Below are 25,570 nucleotides of genomic sequence, written 5' to 3' on the forward strand. Positions count from 1 at the left end.
CCTCGCCACGCATCCTAGCCGCCCAGTGCAGGCATAAACAGCCGCGTACGCAACGGGCCTCCGCGTACGAGATGATGGAGACGCCCGGAAACGGCGGACGGTCGAACAGAGCGTGCGCTTTTGATGTGAGGGATGTCATCTTTTTCTTGGCGACGAGCAACGGGAAGATATTCTACGCAAGACAGTTGCACAGTTGTCCAGGGGTCCCGGTGTTCCAACAAACCAACCGCCTCTGAAAAAAAATTTTCAACTTACAGATTGGCGCGTCACCTTTTACCAAAAGAAACAACTAATATCTATGTTAACGTGGAATAATAGCTATGGATAATATTTTATATTGTGTCCATATGTGGCACGCACATCTGTTTGTTCGTTCGTTCCCGCGAACGCTTTATTGATGGTGATCAGCTTTTGAAGGGAGAGTCTCACTACAGGAGTGGCTAAAGAATTCTTGGGGAGCACCGGACGGCCTCGAACTGGGACGTTTCTTCCCGGCGCGGGACGGTTCGGGAAGAGGAGAAGGATCGCCGTCTCCTCTTCTGCGCATGCGCCGACGGGCAGTCGCGTCTGCGAGGCGCCGGCCGCCGCTGTGGGGCTCACTGAGGGTCGTGCTCCGTGTACAGAACCCGGCGCCTGCGTCAGGTGAGTGGGATGCCTCGCTTGCGTGACGCGGAGTTTTGAAATCCAGTTGCAAAACAATTGCTTGAAGGGCTCAAATGATCGAATTCTAACATGCCCAGTTGTCGATGCGACTTCGCACAGACTTTGTCATTGGTCTGGAGACAAATGTTCTGCAACACGCAGACGTAAAATTGCCGAACACAGACATAATATCTTAATCCGAGAGGTCAACTTTAACTGCAGAGGTCTTCTGATTACTGTCTAAATTGCACTAAATTTGTATTTAGTGAAAATATTTTATGCAAGTTGCTTGAAAGAAAAAAGAAACTGGATGATCTGTTCTTTGAAGTGATAGTTCAATATCACAAGTGCTTAACTTGGTGTAACATATAGTCAGTGATGTCGCGTTCTTTTTTTTTTCTTCTTAAGAAGGCTTGAATCACCGGTTGGAACAACACGCGCAAGTTAACTATTAACCGCACGCATTACGAAGAAGGAAAAGCTATTCCTGCGCTATTGCTGATGGAGCACGACGTGTCGCATATTCTGTCAGACATGGTAGTGCTTTTAGTAAAAGGGTCCTGCGAAGCAATACTCTGCAGTATGAAGGGAACCTGAGTCATACTGTGTTTAAGCATAGGGGTTCAATTGACCCTCAGCTCAATGTCGTGCTTTTTTTCTTCTCGCCACTGTTGTGCATAACCGGCAAAAACAAATCACGCACAATAGCGTGCACCGTGACTGAAAGGGATGAGCAGTGTTGTCTGCTACTTTGAGGACATGTAACTTGGGCCACCCCCATTTTCGATTACTGTCCCCTAGTTCTTCCTCTTTCTGTCGCTTATGCTGACCGTTCGATTCTCGGGTCTTTACAGAAACTTGCTTACCTCGCTTCACTTCCTGACGATTATGCAGAGTTCATCTCATGTTTACAGGTAAGCTCCAGTAGGTGCACAAACCCACCTGAAGGAATGTTGTAGCCAAATAATCATTGCAATCATTATCCCCATCACCACCGCCACCACCAGCCAATTTAGGTCCATTACAAGACCGCCTCTTTCTGTCATTAGCTTGCCTCCGAGTTGCTACCTAAATTAGCAGCTAAACTGAAGAGGCCGGACCATGGTGGCCGATACAATTCTCAGATTAAAACAAAATTTTACTGCTGAGATTGCATGCGTTAGGAGAAATCAACTTCTTTCCCTATTATAATGGGAAACACGCGAAACCATATGACGAGAAGACCGGATAGTAACATGCGGACAAGCGGTCTTAAAATGGTTTGGCATCTTTTCCACTATCGTAAGTAGCCAAACAACAAGTAGTCCTTTCGCTTTGTAGCACCTTTGGCACGGTTGTTTGCGTTTCATGCCAACGTCGATTTAAGAAACATCGCAGCTACGCACTAAAAGGAGCCAGCAGCCGCACATGTTCTCCCACCGCCGATGCAGAGGCCTATTCCGCGGTCGCCTTCTGCCCCTGTGGTGGCTGCGCCCTCCGGCGGCAGGAGAGGAGAACAGCAGTCGCCTTCTGCGCTGGCGATCGTGCTGCTGGGGATAAATGGGACGAATCGGCTTTTATATATGAGGAGATTTCAGTAAAGTGTTTGATTGTGTGTGCCATGCTAAACTAACTGCCAAAATTACAGCTGTGATTGGCAACGGACCCATTACTGCATGGACAAAAGCTTCTTATCTCAGCGATACCAATTTGTCGTCGTCGAAAACATCCCATCTGCTCCGGTGCCTGTCACATCAGGCGTCCCACAAGGCTCAGTAATAAGTCCGCTGTTATTTTTGGTTTTTATCAATGACATTACAAATAACATTGATTGTAAAATTAAACTCTTTGCAGACGACTGTATAATATACAGAAAAATACGTAATCACGAGGATCAAGTTCTGCTCAATAATGCACTAGCAAAAATAACCGAATGGTGTGATAACTGGCAAATGACCATTAATACAAACAAAATGGTTTGTATGATAGTAACCAGAAAAAAGCACCCATCGCTTTTCCACTACACACTTAACGGTAGCCTCGTAACTAGAGTTCAACAGCATAAGTACCCTGGTTTAACAATAACGTCCGACCTTAACTGGACATCACATATTAACAACATTACTTCTTGTGCATTACGAAAACTCTTTATTCTCAAAAGGTGCCTGCGGTTGGCACCAACTAACGTCAAACCTTTAACTTACATTTGTGAGACCTGCCTTTGAGTATGCTAATGTCGTACGGTTCCCGTACACTAAAACAAACATATCTAAACTGGAAAGCATCCAGAGAAAGGCAATTAGGTTTATCCACCGAAAATACCGGCGCAGTGATTCCCCTACTCTTCTCCTAACACAGTCAGGACTTGAAACTTTGGCTGTTCGAGCAAAACGAGTTCGTCTAAAATTTATGCATCAAATACTACACAACCGACTAAAAATAAATGCCTCTGCATGCATTACCTTTTCGGAGTCCCGCGTACTTCGTCATAAACATCCATATACACTAAACGAGTTCCTCTGTAATAACGATACTTTTCAGTCTTCCTTTTCCCTCCGCGTTGTTCGCGAGTGGAATAACCTAGATGCATCTATAACTAACCCAGTATCGCAGTCTGATTTTGTCAAGTTATTGGAAGATGAAATAAGTAGTTAGGAAAGAAATAGTTCTTATGCACATATAATCGTCAGAACTACCATTTCCTGGACTATAGCTAAACATTTACCTCTTTTGTTTCTTTCTTCGTTTTTTATAATATTGCAATAATATTTACGTACATCTAACCTGAAGTGTGTTATTTATGTGAGTCGCTCTTGTTATTAATAGTATTATTGTTCTAAAATTGTGCACTGAACGTGTTTGATCTATTTCTGTTTACATGTTTTGATGTTCTTACCGTTCGGTATATAAAACATGCATTGTATGTATAATCATATGCCCACCTGCTATGGTCTCGATATGAGACTGGCAGTATTGTAAATAAATAAATAAATAAATAAATAAATAAATAAATAAATAAATAAATAAATGCTTGTACTCGTTTTATGTACACTTGCAATGCCGCTACAGATGCACTGGTCAACAATTCTGTTGTCTCTGGATTGATGCAATGAAACAGTAAACGCTACTTAAATACCTTCACTGTAATAAACGAGAAGAAAGGGGGTTAAACGAGGGGCCCGATTTTTGTTAGTCCTATCATAATAAGCCAACAAACACTGACACCAACGACAACATAGGGGAAATTACTTGTACTTAATAAATGAAATAAAGAAACGATAAATCAATGGAAATGAAAGTGGATGATGAAACAACTTGCCGCAGGTGGAGAACGATGCCACAACCTTCGCATTTCGCGTGTGATGCTCTGTCAATTGAGCTGCCGCGGCGCGAAATGCGAAGGTTGTGGCATCGTTCGCCACCTGCGGCAAGTTGTTTCTTCATACACTTTCATCTCCATTGATTTACCGTTTCTTTATTTCATTTATTAAGCACAAGTAATTTCCCCTATGTTGTCGTTGGTGTCAGTGTTTGTTGGCTTATTACGATTTCACTGTAATACGTTGTATTAAACATGAACCTTTAAGCGCATTGTTCCTTTACTGAAGCAAATAGCTTTTTTTTTTAGAATTAAGTGTTCGGCTATACGGCCGCCGTCAATGATTCTCACACGATCAATTTTTCTCTCGTTCTCCGTGTTTCAGATACGGGTTCACGGCTTTTGTCTGCTTCATGGTCGCTCAGTTGGCGACATCGCAAAGGTCGACCCGCTCCTTGCCTTTTCCACTGCGTGACATCTCGGCTGCTGTTGGTGATTAGTTATTCTTGCTAACAAATCTACAATAATTGAAAACGTTAGGTTCTTTCGTTCTTACCGGCGAGGAGTCGGTGCAGTAGTAGTGTGATTTGATATAGTAAGAAGTTACGCCCAATCAGAAGGAAGGGGAGGAGAAATAGACGGAAAGACAGGAAGGTTAGCCAGTTCTTAGAGCGGCTTGCTACCCTGTGCGGGAGAAAGGGAGTTAGGGGCATAAAAGATAATAGAAAAGAGATATTACACAGTGCCGTATTCTCCTTTTTTATTTTTTGCTCTTCCCAATCAGAATATGCGTTGTCATACGCACCTGAGCTGTCCTCACCTCCTATGGCTCATGGGTTGCACACCATTGCGAAAACCTAATGGGTATTTATTTAGCCAACATAGCACGAGAACGCGCAGTTGATCGGAACTGCGGTCAAATAGTGAATTGTGTCAACAGTCATCGCGCAGATACGAGCACAAGTGTCACCAGATTATGTCCTGAGGCTCCCTTGCAGTCGAGGTTTTGAAAGAAGCCAGTTTGGAGCTGGAGTTCCGTCTGGAAGGAGTTCCGTCAGTTGGAACTGAATTATCAAGGGAGCTGGAGAATCCCTCGAGTCGTATGTCTCTCGCAATCAATGTACTCGACGCTATATCAAAACAGTTATAGCTCCTTTAGACCACGTACTTTTGTTGCATCGATGAATCGTTCAAATGAGAACCTAAGTCGTGCGCAGTTCTGCTGCTGGAATGAGCGATGGCGGGCGCTCGCTCATTCGTTCAATCCAGAGGGGCGCACACTCGAGACAGCCTATTTACGTGCGCGCAGTGACGCTGATAATTCACCTTGTTCTGAGGAACCGCCATCTAGGTACTGCAAAATTAATCTTCTATGAACGACCGCGTGCATTTGACTCTGCAAACTTTTCGATCGACAGTGATAGCGGAGGTAGGTGATACGTGCTTCGCTTCACCAGCTTTCGATAACACCAACGTCGTGCAACAAATTTTCGTAGCTCCCGTGTCTCAAAAACTGAGCCCACAGTTCAGAATATTAACTTCTACATTTATGCCCCGACATTAATCTAACGAGTGAAAGAAGTTATTTGTATGAGGCAATGTGCAAATTCGGCTGGATTGTTGTTCTTGAGAATAAACAACGCATTAGTGACAGCTGAGACACGAATGCATGTCTTGTTTTATTCTGAACTATCAGTCTTTGCCTCATGCCTGTGCTGTTTTCTTATGTAACTGCTGTAAGGAAGCACATTAATTAACCCAGGCGTAGCTTTTCGCATTAATACACGAAACTACAGTTTGGGTAACCCATGGTCACCAACACGGCTGACTCTGTCCGCCAAAAGATTTCGCTTAGGGCATCACGACACCTTTGGGAGCACAGGATGTTCCTGGCGTGAGGAAAGCGCAGTTGCCGAACAGAGACGAAACTAGTAAACGCGAGGTCCGGCGATAGCTGGTGCACTCCTGCTCTGCGCTGAGGTGGACGGTGATATCAACGTACCCGCGCCACGTTGCAGTATCATTGAGCCAGGAACATTTCTATCTAAAACGCATCGCATCTCATCGTGAGGCGCAGTGCCGCGGTCACGTGCGCGTGGACGTCGTCGTCGCCCCCCCCCCCCCCCCTCCCCCATCGACACGGGTCGCGTCGTGCAGGCTACCCTGCTGCCGAGTTGGACCTGCTGCGCCGCGTGCGCCCCAGCGGCAGCGCGGCCTCGCCGGAGACGGTGCGCTTCGCCTCCGGCGACCCGGAGTCTGGACCGTCGCTGGCGCTCGAGTTCGGCCCCAGAGCGGACGTCAAGTTCCCTTACCGCCTGCTGCTTCCCGCGGCTCTGTTCAGGGACTTCGCCCTGCACGTGAGTCGCGTGCTTTGGACCGCGTCCTGTTATATCTCTCGGAGTGACGTGAAACGCGCGTCTGCACAACCAAGCAAACTATGCTGGAACGTTTCACATGGTACGCGTTGCCTGCTGGACCAGACAACACGCGTGCACTTTCCAAGCAGACACGCACAACAGAATGTGCTGTGTCACCTTATTTTCGCCTGTTGCTGCGTAATTTCTGCAGTGTGCATTATGTTGGAGTAGCTGATTGATTCACTTCACTCGAATAACTTCGTACGAAGATTACACGAGGAAATCTTACGCTAGAGGAGCTCGGCAGTAAGGCAGTTATAGGCACGTACTGACTTTCCAACGTCATTGTAGCTTCTTAACTTAACCAGCTTGAAGTTTTAAACAGCCTGTCAGTACTGCCCTTCGAGTTCCATCAGGGCTTTTACCGAGAATTATTTACTTCTAATATCAAAACCACATTAAGCTAGGGCGACGGTTACTGTACATGTATTCCAGAGAATTCTTTGCTAGAATATAAATGTAGGAGTAGGGATACTTAGGCGTAGTTGTAGTGAAGACATAAAAGATATGAACTGATAGGCAGGCCTTGCAAAATATGCTAAGGCTAAAATCGACAGGGGATATATATGCAGTTTGCATCCAACAGACACGAAATGACAACCATATGAAGGCAAACATCTATAGGTGTAGATTGCAGAGGGTTGGCTGGAATAACGAGAGTGGAAATTTGTAGGCGTTAGATGGACTTGGCTGATGCACTACAACTGGAGGTCGCTGGAAGAGGTCTTCGATTACAGCCCGTGGACTTATGTTGGCTGATAGGCTAAACATGGACCAGTGACTTAATGACATGATTATTTCAACACCTGGTGTTGAAATAATCATGAGTGATACACATGTTCTGGTTGTAAGTGGGCGGCCACGCTGAATAAAAGACAACAGGAACGAATGCGCTAAGAACAACAAAAATTCAAGGACATTTAGCCCTGCGAAGGTGGATGACCAGCGCACCTGTAAACATCGTGGTAAGAAAACTTGTGGTAAAGACTTTATTGCATCACTCATTGTCACTCATTAACGGCGATCACGATGGCTTTGTGGTCGCGATGATATACACTGATCGGCCTACTCGCAGTTGCGAACACATTCTTTGATAACGTCAAATCGATGCACGCACGCCACTGGGTGGTCGGTCGGGCCGGATCGGTGTGGCGTCGCAAGCGATATCTCTGCTACACGAAACGCGTAAACCCCTCCCTTTTCGGTCCCGACACATTCCCATTAAAATTACCGAAAACGAACACAGGGGTAGCGTCATCGCAACTAACCCACGCAAAGTGAGTGACCTTACGGGGCTATGACATATGAGGGATATCTATATTGTCTCGGTAGCTCTCTGTAGAACAAAAATATGTACTCTACCCCTCACACAATGTTCCCACGTGGAACCTGTGCCGTACCTGTATGAGCCATTGATGATGGTAGTTTTAGACATGCTGCTCTGCATGTTTTATGCGTGATTAAGAAGAATGTAAGCACTGTTCGCTTCACTTTGCTGAGTGGGTGTAGCCTCTGCCTTACGGGGCTATGAACCATTGCATTTTTTTGCTTGCTTACTGGGTATGAATGCTTGCGGGGTTTTGAGCTATTGGTGATGATAATTTTTGTGTGCGGACACGAAAATTCTATGGTACCCTAGCCATATACCGCTCCGCTGTAAAAGCAGCAGCTCCCGTGCGACATGCCGGGATATTCAGTCTGCAGTTGCGACCAGTGGCCCGCATGTGTGGCGCCGCAGGCGGTGTTCCGGCCAGCCGCATCTCACCCTGGCTCCGGCCACGCTGAGGCTCCTTCCGGTTCGATTGAGGACGAGCAGTTCCTGTTTGCCGTCGTGAATCCGTCCGAGACGCTGGTCCAGCTGGGCCTGGCAGTGTCGCGCGACGCGTCCCACGTGAGCCTGTACTACACGGACGTGTCCATGCACCTCGGATCGCAGCGCCTGGCCACCTTCCGGCTGCCCAAGCAGGCCACCGGACCGCACGGATGGATCAGGTGACGCTTCGGCACGTTGCCACGAGTAGTGGAAGCAATGCGCGATGCAAGGCTAACAATCGGCTCTAAACGAGACTAGCTCTTGCTGTATGGCAAAACACGGTGTTTGTGACACTGAGGGAGGCGGACACACGTAACTGTATTTTTTTAACAATGCGAGAAGACTTGGCCTCCGTCTCTTCATCTTCGTGTGAACGAAGCGATGCGCGTAACCATAATGGACATTTCACTTCTGTCTTTACGTTTATAATTTACGCGTGCCCGCGCACTTCAGTGTGACAAGCCGCGCACTTTGGTTTGACCGGCTATCGGCTTTGGGATGACAGCGTTCAGTGCAGGGAAAAAATGTTTGTCATTAATGTGTGCTTAGAAAGACTACGGACGATTTTAAGCGGTGACTTGTGTTTGTTGTTGTTGTGCCGCCTTTGTTGTCCTTAATACTGTATGTGTTGTTTGTGGATGCTGAAGTGCTCTTTAATTATAATTTTTATTTCGTATTTTTGTTTGTTTTTAAAACAATATTATTTATTTTCCATAGAAGAGAAAGGGTGTAGCCGAAGGCTTCGAACCTTTCCATTTCGGTCTCGGCTCAACCCTGCATGCCACAAGCAGTGTGCTCTGTCGTGAAGGAGACCGTCCACGAGCAGCGCGCATGCAGCAGGCGCTCATTGCGCAACTAAAGGCGTCGGACGAAGCCGACTGAACGTTTCAAACGGACTGTGTAACTTTTTATGTTTGAAGTCTTCTAGTCAGTGCGAATTGCAAAACTACTGAGCACATCAATGGATGATCGCATAATTGAGAAACGCAATAAGAGCGCGAGAGTTTGCCCACGTGAATGTCTGTCCAGGTTCGTTTGGGTGCAGAGTGGCCTAATATAAGAAAGTATAGGATTCAAAAACCGTAATTATGCACGCTTGTGGGCCGCACATGACACCTGGCTAGATTTATCATAGGTCTACAAGTTATGCTCGATCGCGCACTAAACAAATAGACGACCGCTGCATGTCAGTCGTGCATTCTGTAATAACCGACTTTTATTTATTATGCATGCGCACACAATGCATAGCCGAGCGAAACTTCGGGACATGTAGCTAATTTGCAGTGAGCTTTGCAGCTTATGCAAGAAGGCGCTAGGTAAGAAACGATTGGACTGTTGGCCTGATGTATGGACAGATGGGCGACGTTTTCCCCTTGCTCTGCGTGCTAAGTTGCCGGTCGCATTGATGAAGAGGTCGTCTACAGAGCTCCTTGTTTTCCGGAAACCAAGTGTTGGAAGCTTGCTGAACCACGCGTTCGGCCGCCGAGTCAGTGCATCGCAGCGCAGTCGTTGTATGCGCAGGCTGAGCATGACGGCGACTGGCAACCAGCTGAGCCTGGAGCTGCTCAACTGCAGCACGCTGCAGGACGTGCGCATGGCGCAGCACGCGACGCGCATCCCCAAGGAGCTTGTGTTCGACCACGCCTCCACCCTCTACCTGGCGCAGGCGGGACCCATCCTCAGCGGGAAGTTCCTGGTGCGCTCCCTTGGCCGCCGATTCTGCCCTCTTGGCCAAGCCTCAGGCACTTGTGCACACGTGCATATACAGTATCACTCCACCGCCCCCCACTACGCGTCGCTTCCTTACGTTCGCCAGCTCTCCGGTACTTAAGCACGTTGTCGATTCTAAGAATGATGTGGCCCCTGCGTAGATCCCGATCGTGATCTCAGCGAGAATACCCGAGAAATAGCGTCTGCTCTGGAAGTACGTGTGGCTTTCTCTTCCGCGCTTTCAATTTCTCGCTTTCTTTTCCTACATTGTCCCGCGAACTCCAGTTCAATAAGCTTTCCCGTTAGTGCTTCTCTTGCTTCAGTATAAATACGCAGAGCTTTTATTTTCTTTCACTAAGCCTATATGTTATACTTATATAAGGGTACATGATTATCATGAAGAAAAGAGCGCGGGAACGGGACAAAAAAAGAAGACAGGCGCAGTGCTGTGTCGGTGTCTTCTTTGTTGCTCGGTTTCGGCGCGTTTACGCGATGACCGCTCAATAATTCACATTTGAAACCTAGAACATGATTAGTTACTCCAGATTCATTAGAGTGCGCGCTTATACTAAGTGCGAGCTGGGGCTCAGTTAAGTTGTTTTTATAAACTTTATTCTTGCGCGATTTCTCGGCAAGCTACTTGTGTGCGTCAAAAAACACTAACATGTGCACACATCTGTACATTATTCAAGCGACTAAGCTTTCTTTGGTTCTTTCGTCCGCTATCGTGGTTGGTGGTTTCTGTCCACCCATACTAAAGCTACAGGTGTGCTGGTCAAGGGCTCTGTTCTCTACTGAATAACGCAGTGGAGCCACGAACGCAACCTAAATATCTTCACTGCATGAAATATGCGCCCTCAAGCGCACCATTCCTTTAATAAAGAGAGTAGCGCTCTTGAAGCGTTCGGCTGTTCGCTTAGATTGACAATTATCCACGGTAGTTGCCGCACATCTTTTTTTCTGTCCTTTTGAGAAGAGCAGGTTGTGCACCCTGCCGTTATCGTGCTGACTGAGCACGATCCCGCGGGTTATGTTCCCGGCGGCTACCACACTTCAATGGGGGCGCAATTATTCAAAAACACTCATGTGCCATGGTTTGTGCGAGCGCTAAAAAAATTCGTGAGCTCAGAATTACTCTGGATCCTTCCACTGCGGCGTCCGTCATCGCAATTAGCAAGAACTCGAACTTGTGTGAGTCAGTGACCACGTCGGGACCACTTTCCCGCGCACCCCGTGCTTTTCCCTCCCTCTACAGCGCGGGTCGCTTGTGCGAGTACACGCCACCTGGACGCGCCGCTTGGATTGGCCCTCCCTGAAGCTCTCTCACCGCTGAGCCCCCCGATCTCTAAACCAGTCCTACAACCACGGAGTGCTTCCTCAACGCGGCGGGTGCTCTGCAGACCCGCCACCAGTTGGACGTGGCACTTAGCCGCAGCCACGCGTACTCGATCGGTCTTGCGAAAGCGTTCGCGCAGAAGCCGTGCCTATCGTGCTGTGTGGTATTTTCTGAGTACCGCATCTATTGGCTGCCTCGCATCTTCTCTGCTCCCTGTCGGGGAGCTGACGGACCTTTGCGCATTGTTCGCGTTGCGCCGCGGAGTGAAGGACCATCGCTTAGTGAGCGAGCCTCGCTCACACCCGCATGGGCACGAACGCGAGAAGGACGTGTGCTCTGTAATCGGGATGACCGGAATATGGCTAGCCCAACTGGGGGTTCTTCTGAAGCCCACTGTGCACCTTCGGGTCTTTACGCCCTACGAATTTTCACACTGTTGAAATGCCTGCATGGGGGCAGACGGCGAAATGTGCTAACGTTAGGCAAATAGAAATGAGCTAGGCGAGATGTCCACATCTCACTCGCTTTAGCGCTAAACTGTAATTGTTAGTCTGACCTGTAATTGGCCTCATGTTTGGATTTGCACCGGTAACTGTCTCTTACGCAAGATGTTAAGTCGGGCTACCAGCAATAACTCTGTTAGGAACCTTTGTTAGTACAAGCCGCGTTTTCTACAGCGATACGTAAAGTGTACAGTGAAAAGCGACCTCTTCGCTATACTGGTTATAGACTCGCTAAAGGTAGCAGGGTCCTCAGTGCAAAGGTCGGCGCTGATAAGAGACACAGCATCTGTGAATGTAATGTTTGCATCAAACACCACTGCGTTATAGAGTTCGTCGCATGAGATATACTCAGTTGGATATAAGTTGTTCGCATTATAACTTTTTGTTTCTGTATTTCTCTCCCCTTTAGGGCCGCATACAGACTCTGCGGCTTTTCAGCGTCCCAGTACTTGTGCCTCTTTGCCAGGACACTCTAGGATATCAGGCAAGTTTGGTCGCTGCAATTTATCATGGTTGAAGTAGTCTGGCGAAAACAAGCAGACAGAGTATTTTGCTTTTACAGACGGTTCAAGCGTAAGAACATCGTGTGAGCAAAGCCCTTTAACGCTAGAATTGTTCGTAAGCGCGTTTTCCAGCCAGTCCTAATACTGGGTGTAATATGAGCGAAGGTACGCACCCAATGGCGAATACAATTAACATGTGAATTCGGCTGCAGTACTTATTTGCTGAAAATATTGAACCAGTGTTTAAATACTATTTCAACTACTACGCGTAAACGAGAAAGTTAGAGAGCGTTGTCCGAACACAGATATTTGTACCGCGCCATGCCTTTACCGCTGAAAGCGAGAAGTTACCTCTACATCCGGATTGTGTGCCTCGAAGACCGTGCACTCAAAACACTTGCACATGGATGATTGCGACTTTCATCTGGTCGGCCTCTTAATCGAAGCGGTGGCGTACCGATAATGGTGTTGGCCGGCGTCAGTTGTCCATGATTATAAAGATAGGCAAAAGCGCCACGCCTATCGCTTTCACCAGGGGGGGCTCTCTCTCACTGCTCGCCTACTCTGGGCTTCGCAAGCATAACATGCTCCTCTTTCCCTCTTTCTTTCCCCTGTAGTTTTTAGGGTTAAATGTGCGCGCCGTCGGATGAACAGAGCAGCAAGAAGAAAAAGATACGGGGCAAATGGGGGGTTGGGGGGATTTATCTATGAAAACAAAGACTTACTTGTGTTCCCTTTCGCGCTCTCTTGTCAACGAGGAGAAACGGGCCGCGCGTAAATAACCATGACAAAATTTGATGTTTTCAACGGTTGTGTGAAGCTACCGTATTAGTCGAAAATAGACATCAGTATTTTGTAAGGTGCTTACCTAATTTCGGCCTATTGTAATAGATTTCTTACAGTAAGTAACCTCAATTGCGGAAGACGACTGCCAACAACATGACATCAGCTTTATTATCGCATGAATTCACTTTCTCTATATTTTTATAGTTGATGTCCTGGCTAATTATAGCCGGGACAGCCTATATGTACGAGTACTACATGTATGGCACAACTCCCCTTACTTATTCGAGTGCAGAATGACGCCTCCGGCGTACCGTGGGTGGAGCGTGCGGAGCCGCACGGCAGCCAAGACAAGCCAGCATCTGAGACGGAACCCTGGAAGAGGTCGGCCGAGCCGGGCCTCAAGGTAAGATACAGCATACTCACGATAAGTTTGAGCATATCAGTGAGTGCACGTGTTCACAGTTGACCACGGGTCTTTTTGGATATACGTCCTCGCATTATAGCGCGTCCCCATACAAAATGGGTATGCACACTCTACTCCTGGCATTGCATGACTTGCCATCTCGTCGTCATTATCAAAACTTTCCTGTCGCGCGAAAGTTAACATGAATTACCTCTTGTGCTTTAACAGCAAGCTGCTGCGCATTGGCGGATTGTCATACATATCAGCATAATCTTGCCTGTTCCTCCGACAGGGTGAAAAAGGAGATGAAGGTCCTCGCGGGCCACGCGGCTTGATCGGGTTGAAGGTATGTCTCGTTCTGCCTGTTGTTCACCGAGTGTAGCAGCCCCCGACACTGTGTTATAAGAAATACCGCCGACAAGGTATCGCAGACAGGTCGTCAGCTGATTTTAAGATGACGCCTTCCACTCTGCGACATCAGGGTTTCTAGCGCGCTGCCTGACGATACGTCCAGTCATCTACGCAGTGCCCTCGAAACTGTTGACAAGGAATATATATATATATATATATATATATATATATATATATATATATATATATATATATATATATATATATATATATATATATATATATATATATATATATATGAGCTATCTTGCTGAACTATATGTCGGGCCTCTAAAACACCACACAATTGCTTGACACTCCGAGAAGTCACCTCTGTGGAAGCCATGGAAAACGTCATTCCTGCAGGGCGACAAAGGTGAACCGGGAAGCAAGGGTGAGCCGGGAGCGTCCTTCAGGAGGGAGGATTTCATTCCAGAAGTGAGCAAAGCCTATGCCTGCATGCCTGTGCCTCATTCATCACAATCATCGTCACCATCATCAGCAGAATAATTCAGTTGACCACGGTGCAGTGCTGTTCTGAGACAACAGCACCCGTCTTATAGATGCGAACTTTATATCTCGAGATGCAGGTTGACGTTTCGTCAATCCAAGGAAAGCAACATTGGGACAGGGGAGTAAGAGAGAAACAAACGCGACTTGAGTGCTGATCTGATAGCACTTAATATGCGTCTCTGCAACGCATATCAAGCAAGAAGGGTAACACTGCAACGTTCAATGTCGGCCTCTTCTGCAGAGAGCGTCATATCTATTGTCCGCTATGCAGGACTAAGCGTAGCCTTAACCTTCTCCGACGCCTTGCGGGCCCTTCTGGCCTACTTTAAACTCCAGGGCCTTTGCCATTCCTTCTTTCCTTCGCTCCCTTACCTAGTGACATTAACTTAATTGCCTTCAAGCATGGTCTCCGAGATCGGGCTGCGCGCAGCTCGCACCGTCGAGTCTCGAAGGCCGCGCTGAATGGCAAGTAAGTTTTCTCCCTCGTACTTCACCTTGTCTGTTGCAACAACACACGGGCGATTACCGGTCTGAAGTATCAAGCACCCTGCCAATGTCCGCTAGTCTTTCTGAATCGGGGACTAGCCTGCTCTTTAAATCTGTGTGGCTGTCTCCGTCCAACTCCGTAGCTTACGTGTGGTATTTCTTATTTTTGTTTTATTTTCTTCATTTTCATCTGTCTCTTTCTCGTTACCCTGTTATCTGCTCAATAAGCGTTCGCGTGCTTATGTCATTGGCTGCACTAAAACCACTTATAGCTTTCTTTAAACATTGAGCCACCATATACGTAAATCGCATACACTACAAGCGACACAGGCTCGTTATTGGAACTATTACTTGTATGGTGCCATGAAGAGTTTTTATTACGCGGTCTTGCTGGATATCCTCATTATGACTCTTAGGAATTAGAAGTTACACCAGGCGATCGGCGTCTCTGGGCAAGAGGTTGTTCACTTGTACGATATATCGACGTGTAGTTTAATGTGAGGCTGTCTCATTACCATCTTCTTAATAAAATATTCAACAGTCCAATTTACTGAGCGTTCTGCAAGTTCTTGGTTTGGACGAGTTTTGGAGCATTGTCATGGCTGCCTCTTTGCCATCCTCTCCCACACCACCACCAGGTATAAGTTGTCTGCTTGAATGAATAAAGCTGGAAGTTCGAAGTGCGATCACGCGCCGGTCTCATCGCGCGCACCTTCACCGAATGCATGTCGTCCCTATTTTTTTTATACATATGTTCTTTCTGCGTTCTGACTCTTTTCCTTGCGACCAATATTGTGAGAACACGAGTGGCGTTATTAAATCAGAGAAGTGCCATGTGTGTAGCGCAAACGTCCATTTTTGTGCCGCAGAAAGGCGAGAAAGGAGATCCTGGCCGTCGCGGGAAAAGAGGTCGTCCCGGTCCCCCTGGACCAGCTGGGCCGCCGGTATGATTTCATCCGCACTGTGCCTGTAAACTTACATGGTCTTGCGGAAACAACGAAAAAGGCCATCAATATTCAATTGCACAAAGTATTGCCTAGTTCGCACAGCGCTGGCATTCCATCATGATGCAGTCCGGTGTCTTCACCGTAATCTTTAGTACTGCACTACGTACCGGTACGTCGCCTGGAGTTTTCTATTTAATATGGGTGTTCGATTGTGGAAAATGTTTGGCGTATCAAATATTGAATATGTTATCCTTGCTAAGGCAAACGAAATACAAACTTTTAAATAATTCCATACTGCAAAGAAAAAAAGAAAGATTTATTTAGATTATTTGATACACATGTAACTGGACGGCCAGTTAATTGAGGAGCTTCTAAATGAGAAACATGTGCTTTCATTCATATTGAGCACCATGAGAATTACAGCAATCAAGCAAGGGAACAGTAAGCCGCCAGATGCATGCCGAGTGTTGCCTCAAACTAGGGGGGTTCTAATGCTGCAGCCCTCGCACATCTTTTTGAAGGGGTGCAAGCACCGTCCAGACTGGGTAATCATAAATTACTATGCTTAAACGAGGCAACAAATTTGCATGCGGGCAGTCACGCACTGTTATTGCATAGCTGGAGAATAAGTCATCTGCCGCGTGCTTCCGCCCTTGGAACGGTTGCCTGTGTGCAGAAGCCACGGTTCTCCTTTAGCAGAACCAGCAGTCTTAACTTGCAACGGTTTCCCTCCCTCGAGACTCCAACAAGTGTTCGTATCCCTTGTTTGAGAAGTGAATATTCAGCAATTTCGAAAGAAATGGGAAAGATTTGGAAACCCCTACGTTTTTCGTATCTTTCTTTTATTGCGCCAGTTCGCCATGCAGCATCAATAATCGATAAGGCGACAGCCCTGTCTCTCGCATAAGAGCGACCCATGCAGAGGACCGTGCGTCCGGCCGTGAAGACGACTTTGCCAGAGCGCCGAGGATTCGCAGGCGCGGGCCGCATGAATGCTCCGACGGGATCAGGTCACCCGGTGTTGGCCTAAAACGCTGAAGCAGGGCACAGGCCTAGATGCCGTCTGTAGTAGTAGCTCGCCGTAATGGCATGTCGCTGTCTAACGACAAGTCCTTGCTTGTCTATTTTAAGCGAAGCCTTCTTTTTCCGACGTTCCCGAACTTTCCTGGCCGTGGCTGTCGCTGTCTTGCTGAATAGTTGAAAAAGGTAATCCTGTGGTGGGGATCGAGCCCCGGTTCCTCGGCACAGTAGCCAGGCGGTCTAACCATTAGGCCACAGTCGCACGCCTATCGTGCCAACACCGGCTAGAACTTTGAGTTGATGGCCGCGTGTGCCACATCGCGTAGCGCGAGAGCGTATGCGAGCAACATGCATGCGACCCAAATTCGCAGGAATGAAATGGGCGAACTTTGAGCATTTGGGATTAGCCGTTTCACGAAAGAGTCGCTGCACGTTGAACAGCCCCATGTGGTCGAAATTAATCCGGAGTCCACCACTACGGCGTGCCTCACGTTCGTATCGTGGTTGTGGCACCGTGTAAAGCCCCCGAATGAAGTTATAGATGTTTGCTTCTCGTGGATTCCACGATGCGAGTTGGATTTGAACATTTCTTGTTCTTGAAAGTTCGCATACGACGATAACAAAATGTGAGTCACTCGAAGACGTCCATCGCGCAAGAGCCAATTGGGAACCACCGGTATGTGGCTAGATCCGGGACTTCGAGGCGGCCACGTGTACAGCGGGTACTTGGTGTGAGCGGTCGGGGATCGCTGCGTGCGCGAAACCGACCTGGCTATCTGCGCCCCAGCACGAAATGCGCAGGCCTCTATGTTCATTTCAGTGATTAAAACTCGTCTTAGCCACAAGCCAACTGGCTCAATTGAATACGGTTTTGATGTCTCTGAGGAACGTGCTGGTTCTGCTATTGAGCGTCTCTGAGCACGCTGCACATTTCGCAAGACACAAGGGAAGCAGTCAAATCGGGCGGGAAGTGTGCGCACCTTTCATATAAGGGAAGTCGAACCTGCGCGGCCTTTATGGCGTGCTCGCTCGACGGACCTAAATCCGGACGAGCACCACACGTGCCTCGGTGGCGCCCAATCATGGCGCACACGTGGACGAAGCAGATAAGCGGCAGCTGGCGGCTCAATTCCCCGCGACTCATAACCACGTCATGCTCGTCCGCGGCATTTGGTTTGTGGTTTGAATGCCCTCTTAACCTCAAGCCTTTAGCAAATGCTTCTTCTTTCCTAACAGACAAATGAAATAAATTTCACCATGACCGAAATATCATTCTACTATAAGGTATCTCTTCAGTTCAGCTGTATACGAACGGTTCCCCGGATCACAGCTTGTCGATGGCCGCCATCGTGACGAAGGAAATACATATCTAGGCATAACACTGTGCCCGAAGCGCAAGCGCGGAATTACTGTCTGTTTCGGTCATTACTGGCTACACAACTACGACGAAAGAGGTGAATTTTGTGACGCGTTAGGGAGTCTTACCCCCTATTCATAAATGCATCTTAACTTGAAGCCCATGCTTGGCGTGATCTACGTGACGCCTGGCGTGAACGTGCCCAGAGCGCTCATTGCGCTTCTTTAGATGCGTGCAGGACAAGCGCCACTTAGATGAAGTCAAGCATGTATGCTGCAGGTTAAGATGCATTTCTGAATGCGGGTATTAAGGATTCTCTCTTCGTATCCCGCATTTGGCAAATTTGCGAAATCTTCCTCCGGACCTTTTGCTGTGGCTTAGCGGTTTGGTATCGCGCTGCTAAGCACGAGCTCGCGGGATCAAATCCCGGCCGCGGCGGCCGCATTTCGATGAGGGCAAGATGCAAAAAAGCGCCCGCATCCTGTACAATGGGGGCACGTTAACGATCCCCTGGTGGTCAAAATTAATCCAGATTTCCGCACTACGGCGCACCTCATAATCAAATCGTGGTTTTGGCACATAAAACCCGAGAGTTCAAGTTCAATATTCCTTCGATTGGAAACCGTGTTCTCGGACGACCACTTGGCACAGCAATCTTGGCGCAGTCGCACAGTGCGAAGCACACTCTTATCGCAGCCGCTCGTAGACGCCAATGCGCCCGGTGCTGGATCACGCGAAATCTCGCGAGAGCATCCCCGAAACTTAAGGTGCGGATGTAGTCTGGCGTTTCCAGTGTGCCATGCAGCGGCCTTACACGAATACAGCTCGAGAAGACGCAGCTGCGTCTGTAGAAAAATTGCGATGTAATGCGCTACATGTGTTCCAGATTGTTTTTGGGTGGATCCAGCTTCTGCTAGAGCAGTGCGCGCCCTCGTTAAGACGCGGGGCTTCCGCGCTGCGTTCATTTTGCTCGCAGGGTACCGTTATGAAGGCGGAGAGCCTACATCGTCCGACCCGCTACGAGAAGGGTCCTCCCGGTCAAAAGGTGGGTGCGCTCCTTTTAGTCATCCCGTTCTGGATAGAGCCCAGTCCAAGTGCGGGGCATAGACTTTCATGCAAGTTTTCCAGGGAATGGATTTAGCGCTGTCATTGTTCAATCTCCATGCGACTGATAGGAAGCGTGCCGACCTTGACAAAAGGCTTATGGTGAATTCGCGAGGTCAATTCGGTTCTCCAAGTCGGATTGTATACAAGACGCTCCAGATCCGACACGGAGAAAGCACGGGCCACCCGAACGGCGGGTCACTTTCGGAGCAGGGAGAGTGGAGTAAGCGAGGTCCCAGAAAAGAACTTGGACGGCGCTTAATCTTCGTCTTAAAGAGTATATATATATATATATATATATATATATATATATATATATATATATATATATATATATATATATATATATTCGGAGAAGGAAAGAAAGGCGAACGTTATGGCTTATGTTTTGCTGACGCTTCGGCCGGAAGACCGGCCTTCGTCGGAGTGAATGCAAGTGTGGCACCGTAACACTCGCATTCGCATTCACTCCGAAGAATTTGCGTTCGGCCGTTCCAGGTGACCAATCATTGTACACGTGCAGCTTAGCGGCTATGATTATATATATATATATATATATATATATATATATATATATATATATATATATATATATATATATATATATATATATATATATATATATATATATATATATATATATATATTTGAATGAATGAATCCCAGATAACGGTGTAGTCTAACCTAGGTAGAATGACAGATATATACGCAAGAAGACAGAGCGTAGGGGCGGATAGTTTCAGAACCCTGCGAAGAAAAAATAGTTTGCGTTGTGTGTTTGCTGTGACTTGGAAGATGTGTTTATTCCATCTAAGATCACTTGTTATGAGGAGACCTAAGTATTTATACTCTGTTACTTCGGTAAGAAAATTGTTTTTGATGCCGTATTAATAAATGTGGGTGATCTTTTCGTGAGTAATTTTCCTTGCTACAGCTTTTTCAAGATTGAGGGACATTTGCCAATTTTCACACCATGACACAACCATTTGATACGGTTGCTTTAAGAGCAGCTGGCCAGACGTGCTTTTAACTTCGGAGTATAAAACAGGATCACCTGCCTATAGTTTAATTTTAACTGGGATATCGTCAAAAATGTCGTTTACAGAGATCAGAAGAAAAAAAGTGGTCCCAGCACCAAGCCCTGTCGGACACAGGACGACACTGAAACTTTACCTGAGCAATGCTGGTCAAAAGATACAAATTGTTGGCCGTCAGCAATATATGATGGAAACCAGGATATTAGCTTTGAGTTTTGTAGTACCAAGTTTAATTTATAAAACAGTTTATTGTGAGAAACAGTGTCAAAGGCTTTACGAAAGTCTAAAAAAAATGCGTCTGCTTGATTTCCATTATTTACAGAAACCAGAAAATCATGTATAGTTTATATTAATTGAGTTCGTGTTGAAAAGCCCCTGCAAAACCCATGTTGTTCTTTGGTGAAGAAGTTGTGCCCCTCGAGAAATACTGAAATGTGCTTATGCATTATGTGCTCCATCAATTTGCAAGCGGTTGAGAATAATGATATGAGACAGTAATTTTTTACACAGCATTTGTTGCCAGTTTTGTGTAGGGGCATCACATTAGATATATTCCAGTCTTTTGGAACCTCTGCCGCCTGTACCCGCCGTGGTTGCTCAGTGGCTATGGTGTTGGGCTGCTGAGCACGAGGTCGCGGGATCGAATCCCGGCCACGGCGGCCGCATTTCGATGGGGGCGAAATGCGAAAACACCCGTGTGCTTAGATTTAGGTGCACGTTAAAGAACCCCAGGTGGTCAAAATTTCCGGAGTCCTCCACTACGGCGTGCCTCATAATCAGAAAGTGGTTTTGGCACGTAAAACCCCAAATATTATTATTATTATTATTCTGCCGCCTGCAACAATTTCGAAAACAATACGTGAAAGTACTTTGCCACCCACTAGGCTTACCGCTTCAAAACTTCATTCAGGATCCCATCAAAGACCACACGACTTTTTTATATTGCTATTGCTATATTGCTATTGCCATTTTATAGAGCATAATAAATGTGCCCAATTCACTAATGACCATATCGGGCATTGGCGGATGGAAGGAGCTGAAATTGGGCATGGAATCATTGTCTTAGTGTAAACAGATTGAAACTGATCGTTAAATGCGTTTGCTATTTTTGAGCGGTCTTGGGTAATGCAGCCCTCAATATCAAAAGCCTTGCAGTTGTGTGATGAAGGAGAAACCAGACGCCAAACTTTTTCTCGGCATGACGAAATAAAATGAGCAATACTGGCCCATGGTAATTCTGTTTATCTTTACCAACTTGATCTCGGACTTGAATGGTTAAGGTGGATATTTCTTGTATTCGGTTATTCTTTAGAAAGCCCTTTTTCTTTTTTAATCTTTTCAGTTTTCTTCTGAGCTGCAGTGTAAATCAGGGCCGGATTAAGAAAAATGAGGGCCCTGGGCTAATACGAATGCAGGCCTCCTTTTCCTATGCTGATCCCCCCCCCCCCCACCCCCTGTCGCCTGCTACGCTACTGGAAATATGCCATGTTTGATTTTAATTCCACCAAATTAAAAAGAATGAAGTGTGATAAGTGGGATTATTATTATTGTTATTATTATAAGGAAAACAACAAAACTTGCTTGAAACGCGCGCTGTTGTAAACACCAACACATATGTTCACTTTGTGATTAATCTGCATTCTGTTTTCAGCAAAAGCTAGGCTTTAAGGAAAAGTTTAGTGCACTCAAGAGGAACAAGAACGTAGAAAAGACAACACAGCTCAGACTTCGATACTTCTGAAGCTAGGCTTTGTTTGCATCACTAAGTTTGATCCCGTGAGGAGACGCATGGTTGTATCCAAAACATTAGGAAAATTCAAGCATCAGACTGCAGTAATCGTTATACACGTTACTCTATAAATATGCAATAGATATATACAATACTTAAGGCAATACAAACACCATAAAATGCACTAGAATACAGATGAAAATTACCGACTGTAATTACAAAACGTTATTTGAAAATATTTTCGTGAAAGGTAAGACAAGCAAGGACGACACCAAATAAACGTGCCACTATCAAAAACAACAAAAATACAGTTCTTTATAAGCACGCTAAATATCACAAGAAAAACAAACAAGAGACGAACAACGAAGATTTGCATATCTTGAATTACACTGCTCAGCGTTTCATTGGCAATGTGGAGGCTGGGAGGTGACACAACGAACTTATTGCAACTATTCATGTATAGCACAAACAGTCCTCTTTTAAAATGGCATCTATCGCGCCTTCGCTTTGGCGAAATCAGATATAGTCTGTTCGAAGGATAGATCGCGGAGGAGGTCACTTTCAATGGACATGATAGCAAGCGAGTTCACCTTGTCGTCAAGGGGGCTCGAACGAAGGCGATTTTTTATCAGCGACAACTTGGAAAACGATCGTTCGGTCTGACAGTTTTGACGAGTGTGCTTAAGTACATTCGCAAAGCAATAGAAAGGTTCGGAAACGCATCAATAAGCTTTCTTTCGTGCAGCAACTTCATTATTCCCAGGGGACTCGTGTCCTGGCACACAGAGTTGTGCAGAAAGTTTGCAAACTGAACGATTTCAGCGGAAAATGCTGGCTCCAAATAATTTTTGTAGGTTTTCACCAACTTCTCAGCCTGCTGTGCCAGACAGGCCTCGCTCCCAACTTCTGTCAGCAATTTTAAGAATCCGAACCTTTCGCAGAGTTCAGTGTAGGCAGCCTTTTGCACTCGCAAAACAGAGTCTAGACTGTCAAGTACAACATTGCAGGTCCATACGATAAACTTTTTTCTACCTTGTAGCGCACTATCGCTTTTTCCGTCCGGGTGCTTACTCAAAACGATGCGTTTGCCCTCATCCTGATAACGTTGATTGGTACTTAGCGTGCGCGCTCTCTCTTCGAAGGTATCAAAGAGAGGTCGCAAACAATTAACGAAGCCTTCTAGAGAGGTCAGCAGGTCTACATCAGTTGAAATGTCTAGGCCTGGTTTCTGAAGTGCTACGCTTGTTTTGTCAAAGCGCTCCGAGATACCACTCCAGAAAATCGCCATGAATGCAGTCTCCAGTTTTGTCATTTTTTTTTGAAGAGAGAGTGCGCTTAGTTCCCAGTGTCACCGTTTACTTCCTCGTTCTTTGATATAGCTTCAAGGCAACACAAGACTGCATTGAAATTTTTCAGAATGGCCTTAGATGATTCAGCGTGTCTTGACCACCTGGTCTCAGAGAGACTTTTCAAAACAAGCTGCTGGCCAGTTCCGCCCATGCTGTCCAAAAGATACCTCCATCGCTTAGGTGAGGCAGCAAAGAACACATACAGTCTCTGAATTATAGTGAAAAATTTGATTGCCTCAAGGCAACTGTCAACGCTACACGCGCCAACTAAGTTCAGTGAATGACCAGCACACGGGACGTGGACTGCCAATTCGTTCAGGTGTTTGACTTGAGCTTGCAGTCCTTTGTATTTTCCTGACATATTACTCGCATTATCATAAGCTTGACCCCTACAGTCATCAATTGAGATACCATTGGTCGTTAAGAGAGAAATCACGGTATCGAAAAGATACGAGCCGGTATGCGATTCAATTGAAACAAATCCAAGAAAGCTTTCGTACACTTTACCATTTAAGTAGCATCGTAAAACAACTGACAGCTGATCAACGCGAGTAAGGTCTGGAGTCGAATCAACAACTAAAGAGAAGTATTTTGCGCGTTTCACTTCGTCAACGAGACGTTCCTTGACAGCCTTTGCCATATGCTCGATAAATTCATCACAAATGGTTTTTGACAGATATGATGGGTGACCTTTTCCTTTGTTCCAGTAGCGTTTGATGTGCTCTTCTAGAAAGGGATCAAACTTGGCAATGGCCTCAAGCATTTCCATATAATTGCCATTTCTCGGGGAACCAAAAATCTCCTCACTGCCCCTAAACGCTAAGTTGCGCTCAGCTAGAAGCTTAACTACAACGACTACGCGCTTCAACACCTCTGTCCAGTAAGCGGTCTCAGTGACAAGATGCTTAACCAGCTCCTTGTCATTTGTGCTGCTCGAGTTAGAGCGGGCGAGCCAGGCTGCCACGTAGTTCCGGTGCTCGACGCTATTTTCATGTGCGCAAACCCTTTCTTCTGCTCTTTTCCAATCAGAAAAGCCGTGCGTGGTGAAAGCACAGGGGTTGCTTGAAATGGAAAATAGTTTGCACATGAAACAGTAAATGGAACCTTTGGACTCCGAGTACATTAACCAGTGTCGCTCGTACGCCTCCCCATTTACAGCCTTTCGCACGAAAAGATGAGGTGACATATAGCGGTTCTGAGTTTTGTATTGCCTTTCGGAAGACGGAAAATTTTCGGCCAGATTTTGAAAATGCAATGGCCCTTTCTCAAGGCATGCACTCCGAAAGCTCTCAGTAATAACGTCCGGCCACTTAGCAGGGTCACTTCGGAGAATCTCGCAACGTACCTCTTGCTGCGGGGGTGTCTTCTGTGTTGCCGCAACGAGAAGCCGTATCATTCGTCCTCTCGAGGCACACTTTGTGGGTGGGAACACGATTATTTGAAGCCAAACTAACAGGAAACAAGTGAGTCGGTTCTTGGAGTGTTGTTTCCTGGCGCTCGTCAGTAGAAGGAGGCTCATCGGGGAGGTTTAGCACCTGTTGATCAGCAGTAGTAGAAATCGGTCGTGGCGGACCGGACACCTGGAGCTCTATGGCAGGGGCCCGGCCGAGTAGCATAGACATTGCTGACTCAGGAACAGGACAGGACATCCTTCTATATGGAGCGCTCAACCTCAATTGATTATCTCGCAACTAACAACAACAACAACAACAACAACAAGAACAACAACAACAACAACAACAAAGTTATGCTTTTCAGTGCAAAAGCTTTCCCCGAAAAAGCAAAGTTTGCCGCCATAAGGCGATAGTGAGAGAGAGACAGAAGCGAAATAAATAGGCAAGGTGTCGTGGTTAACCATAACATAAAAGCCGGTTTGCCGCCCAACACTGGGGGACGTGGTAGGTAATAAGATAAGAAAGGGGCAATGAGAGAGACACATATAGCAGGCGCACTATCGCATCATAGGATCGCGTGCAGCACAATAACCTTTGCGTCGCTTTATGTGGCCAGTTTCGCCTCCATGTTACAAGCAGCACGCTTGCCTAACAATTCAAAAGAACGATCTTATGTGGCCCTTATATAGCGTTTTCAAGTAAGTTTTATTTCAGAGAGATTAACAGAAAATTGCTGACATCATTTCAAGGTCAATGTATGTGCCTCTCTACTCCGGCTGAATTTTAAAAAATTAAAATTAAAATAAAATATGCGACTACACGAGCATTTTTGA

At 46.5% G+C, this 25,570-nt stretch overlaps 1 protein-coding gene across 1 annotated transcript in view; it reads left to right on the forward strand.

The window, feature by feature from the left end:
- The first annotated feature begins 498 nt into the window (after positions 1–498).
- Positions 499–25,570, forward strand: part of LOC142590861 (uncharacterized) — a 29,543-nt gene continuing 4,471 nt past the window's right edge. Inside the window, exons 1-12 of the mRNA XM_075703259.1 lie at positions 499–642; positions 1,497–1,556; positions 4,326–4,432; positions 6,098–6,297; positions 8,096–8,349; positions 9,692–9,866; positions 12,129–12,203; positions 13,301–13,411; positions 13,704–13,757; positions 14,168–14,239; positions 15,670–15,744; positions 19,101–19,169. Of these exons, the coding sequence (XP_075559374.1) occupies positions 1,531–1,556; positions 4,326–4,432; positions 6,098–6,297; positions 8,096–8,349; positions 9,692–9,866; positions 12,129–12,203; positions 13,301–13,411; positions 13,704–13,757; positions 14,168–14,239; positions 15,670–15,744; positions 19,101–19,169 (1,218 nt within the window). The 5' untranslated portion in view covers positions 499–642; positions 1,497–1,530. The remainder of the gene's footprint in view (positions 643–1,496; positions 1,557–4,325; positions 4,433–6,097; positions 6,298–8,095; positions 8,350–9,691; positions 9,867–12,128; positions 12,204–13,300; positions 13,412–13,703; positions 13,758–14,167; positions 14,240–15,669; positions 15,745–19,100; positions 19,170–25,570) is intronic.

Source organism: Dermacentor variabilis, chromosome 8 (assembly GCF_050947875.1).
Source record: "Dermacentor variabilis isolate Ectoservices chromosome 8, ASM5094787v1, whole genome shotgun sequence".
Lineage (NCBI taxonomy): Eukaryota > Metazoa > Arthropoda > Arachnida > Ixodida > Ixodidae > Dermacentor > Dermacentor variabilis.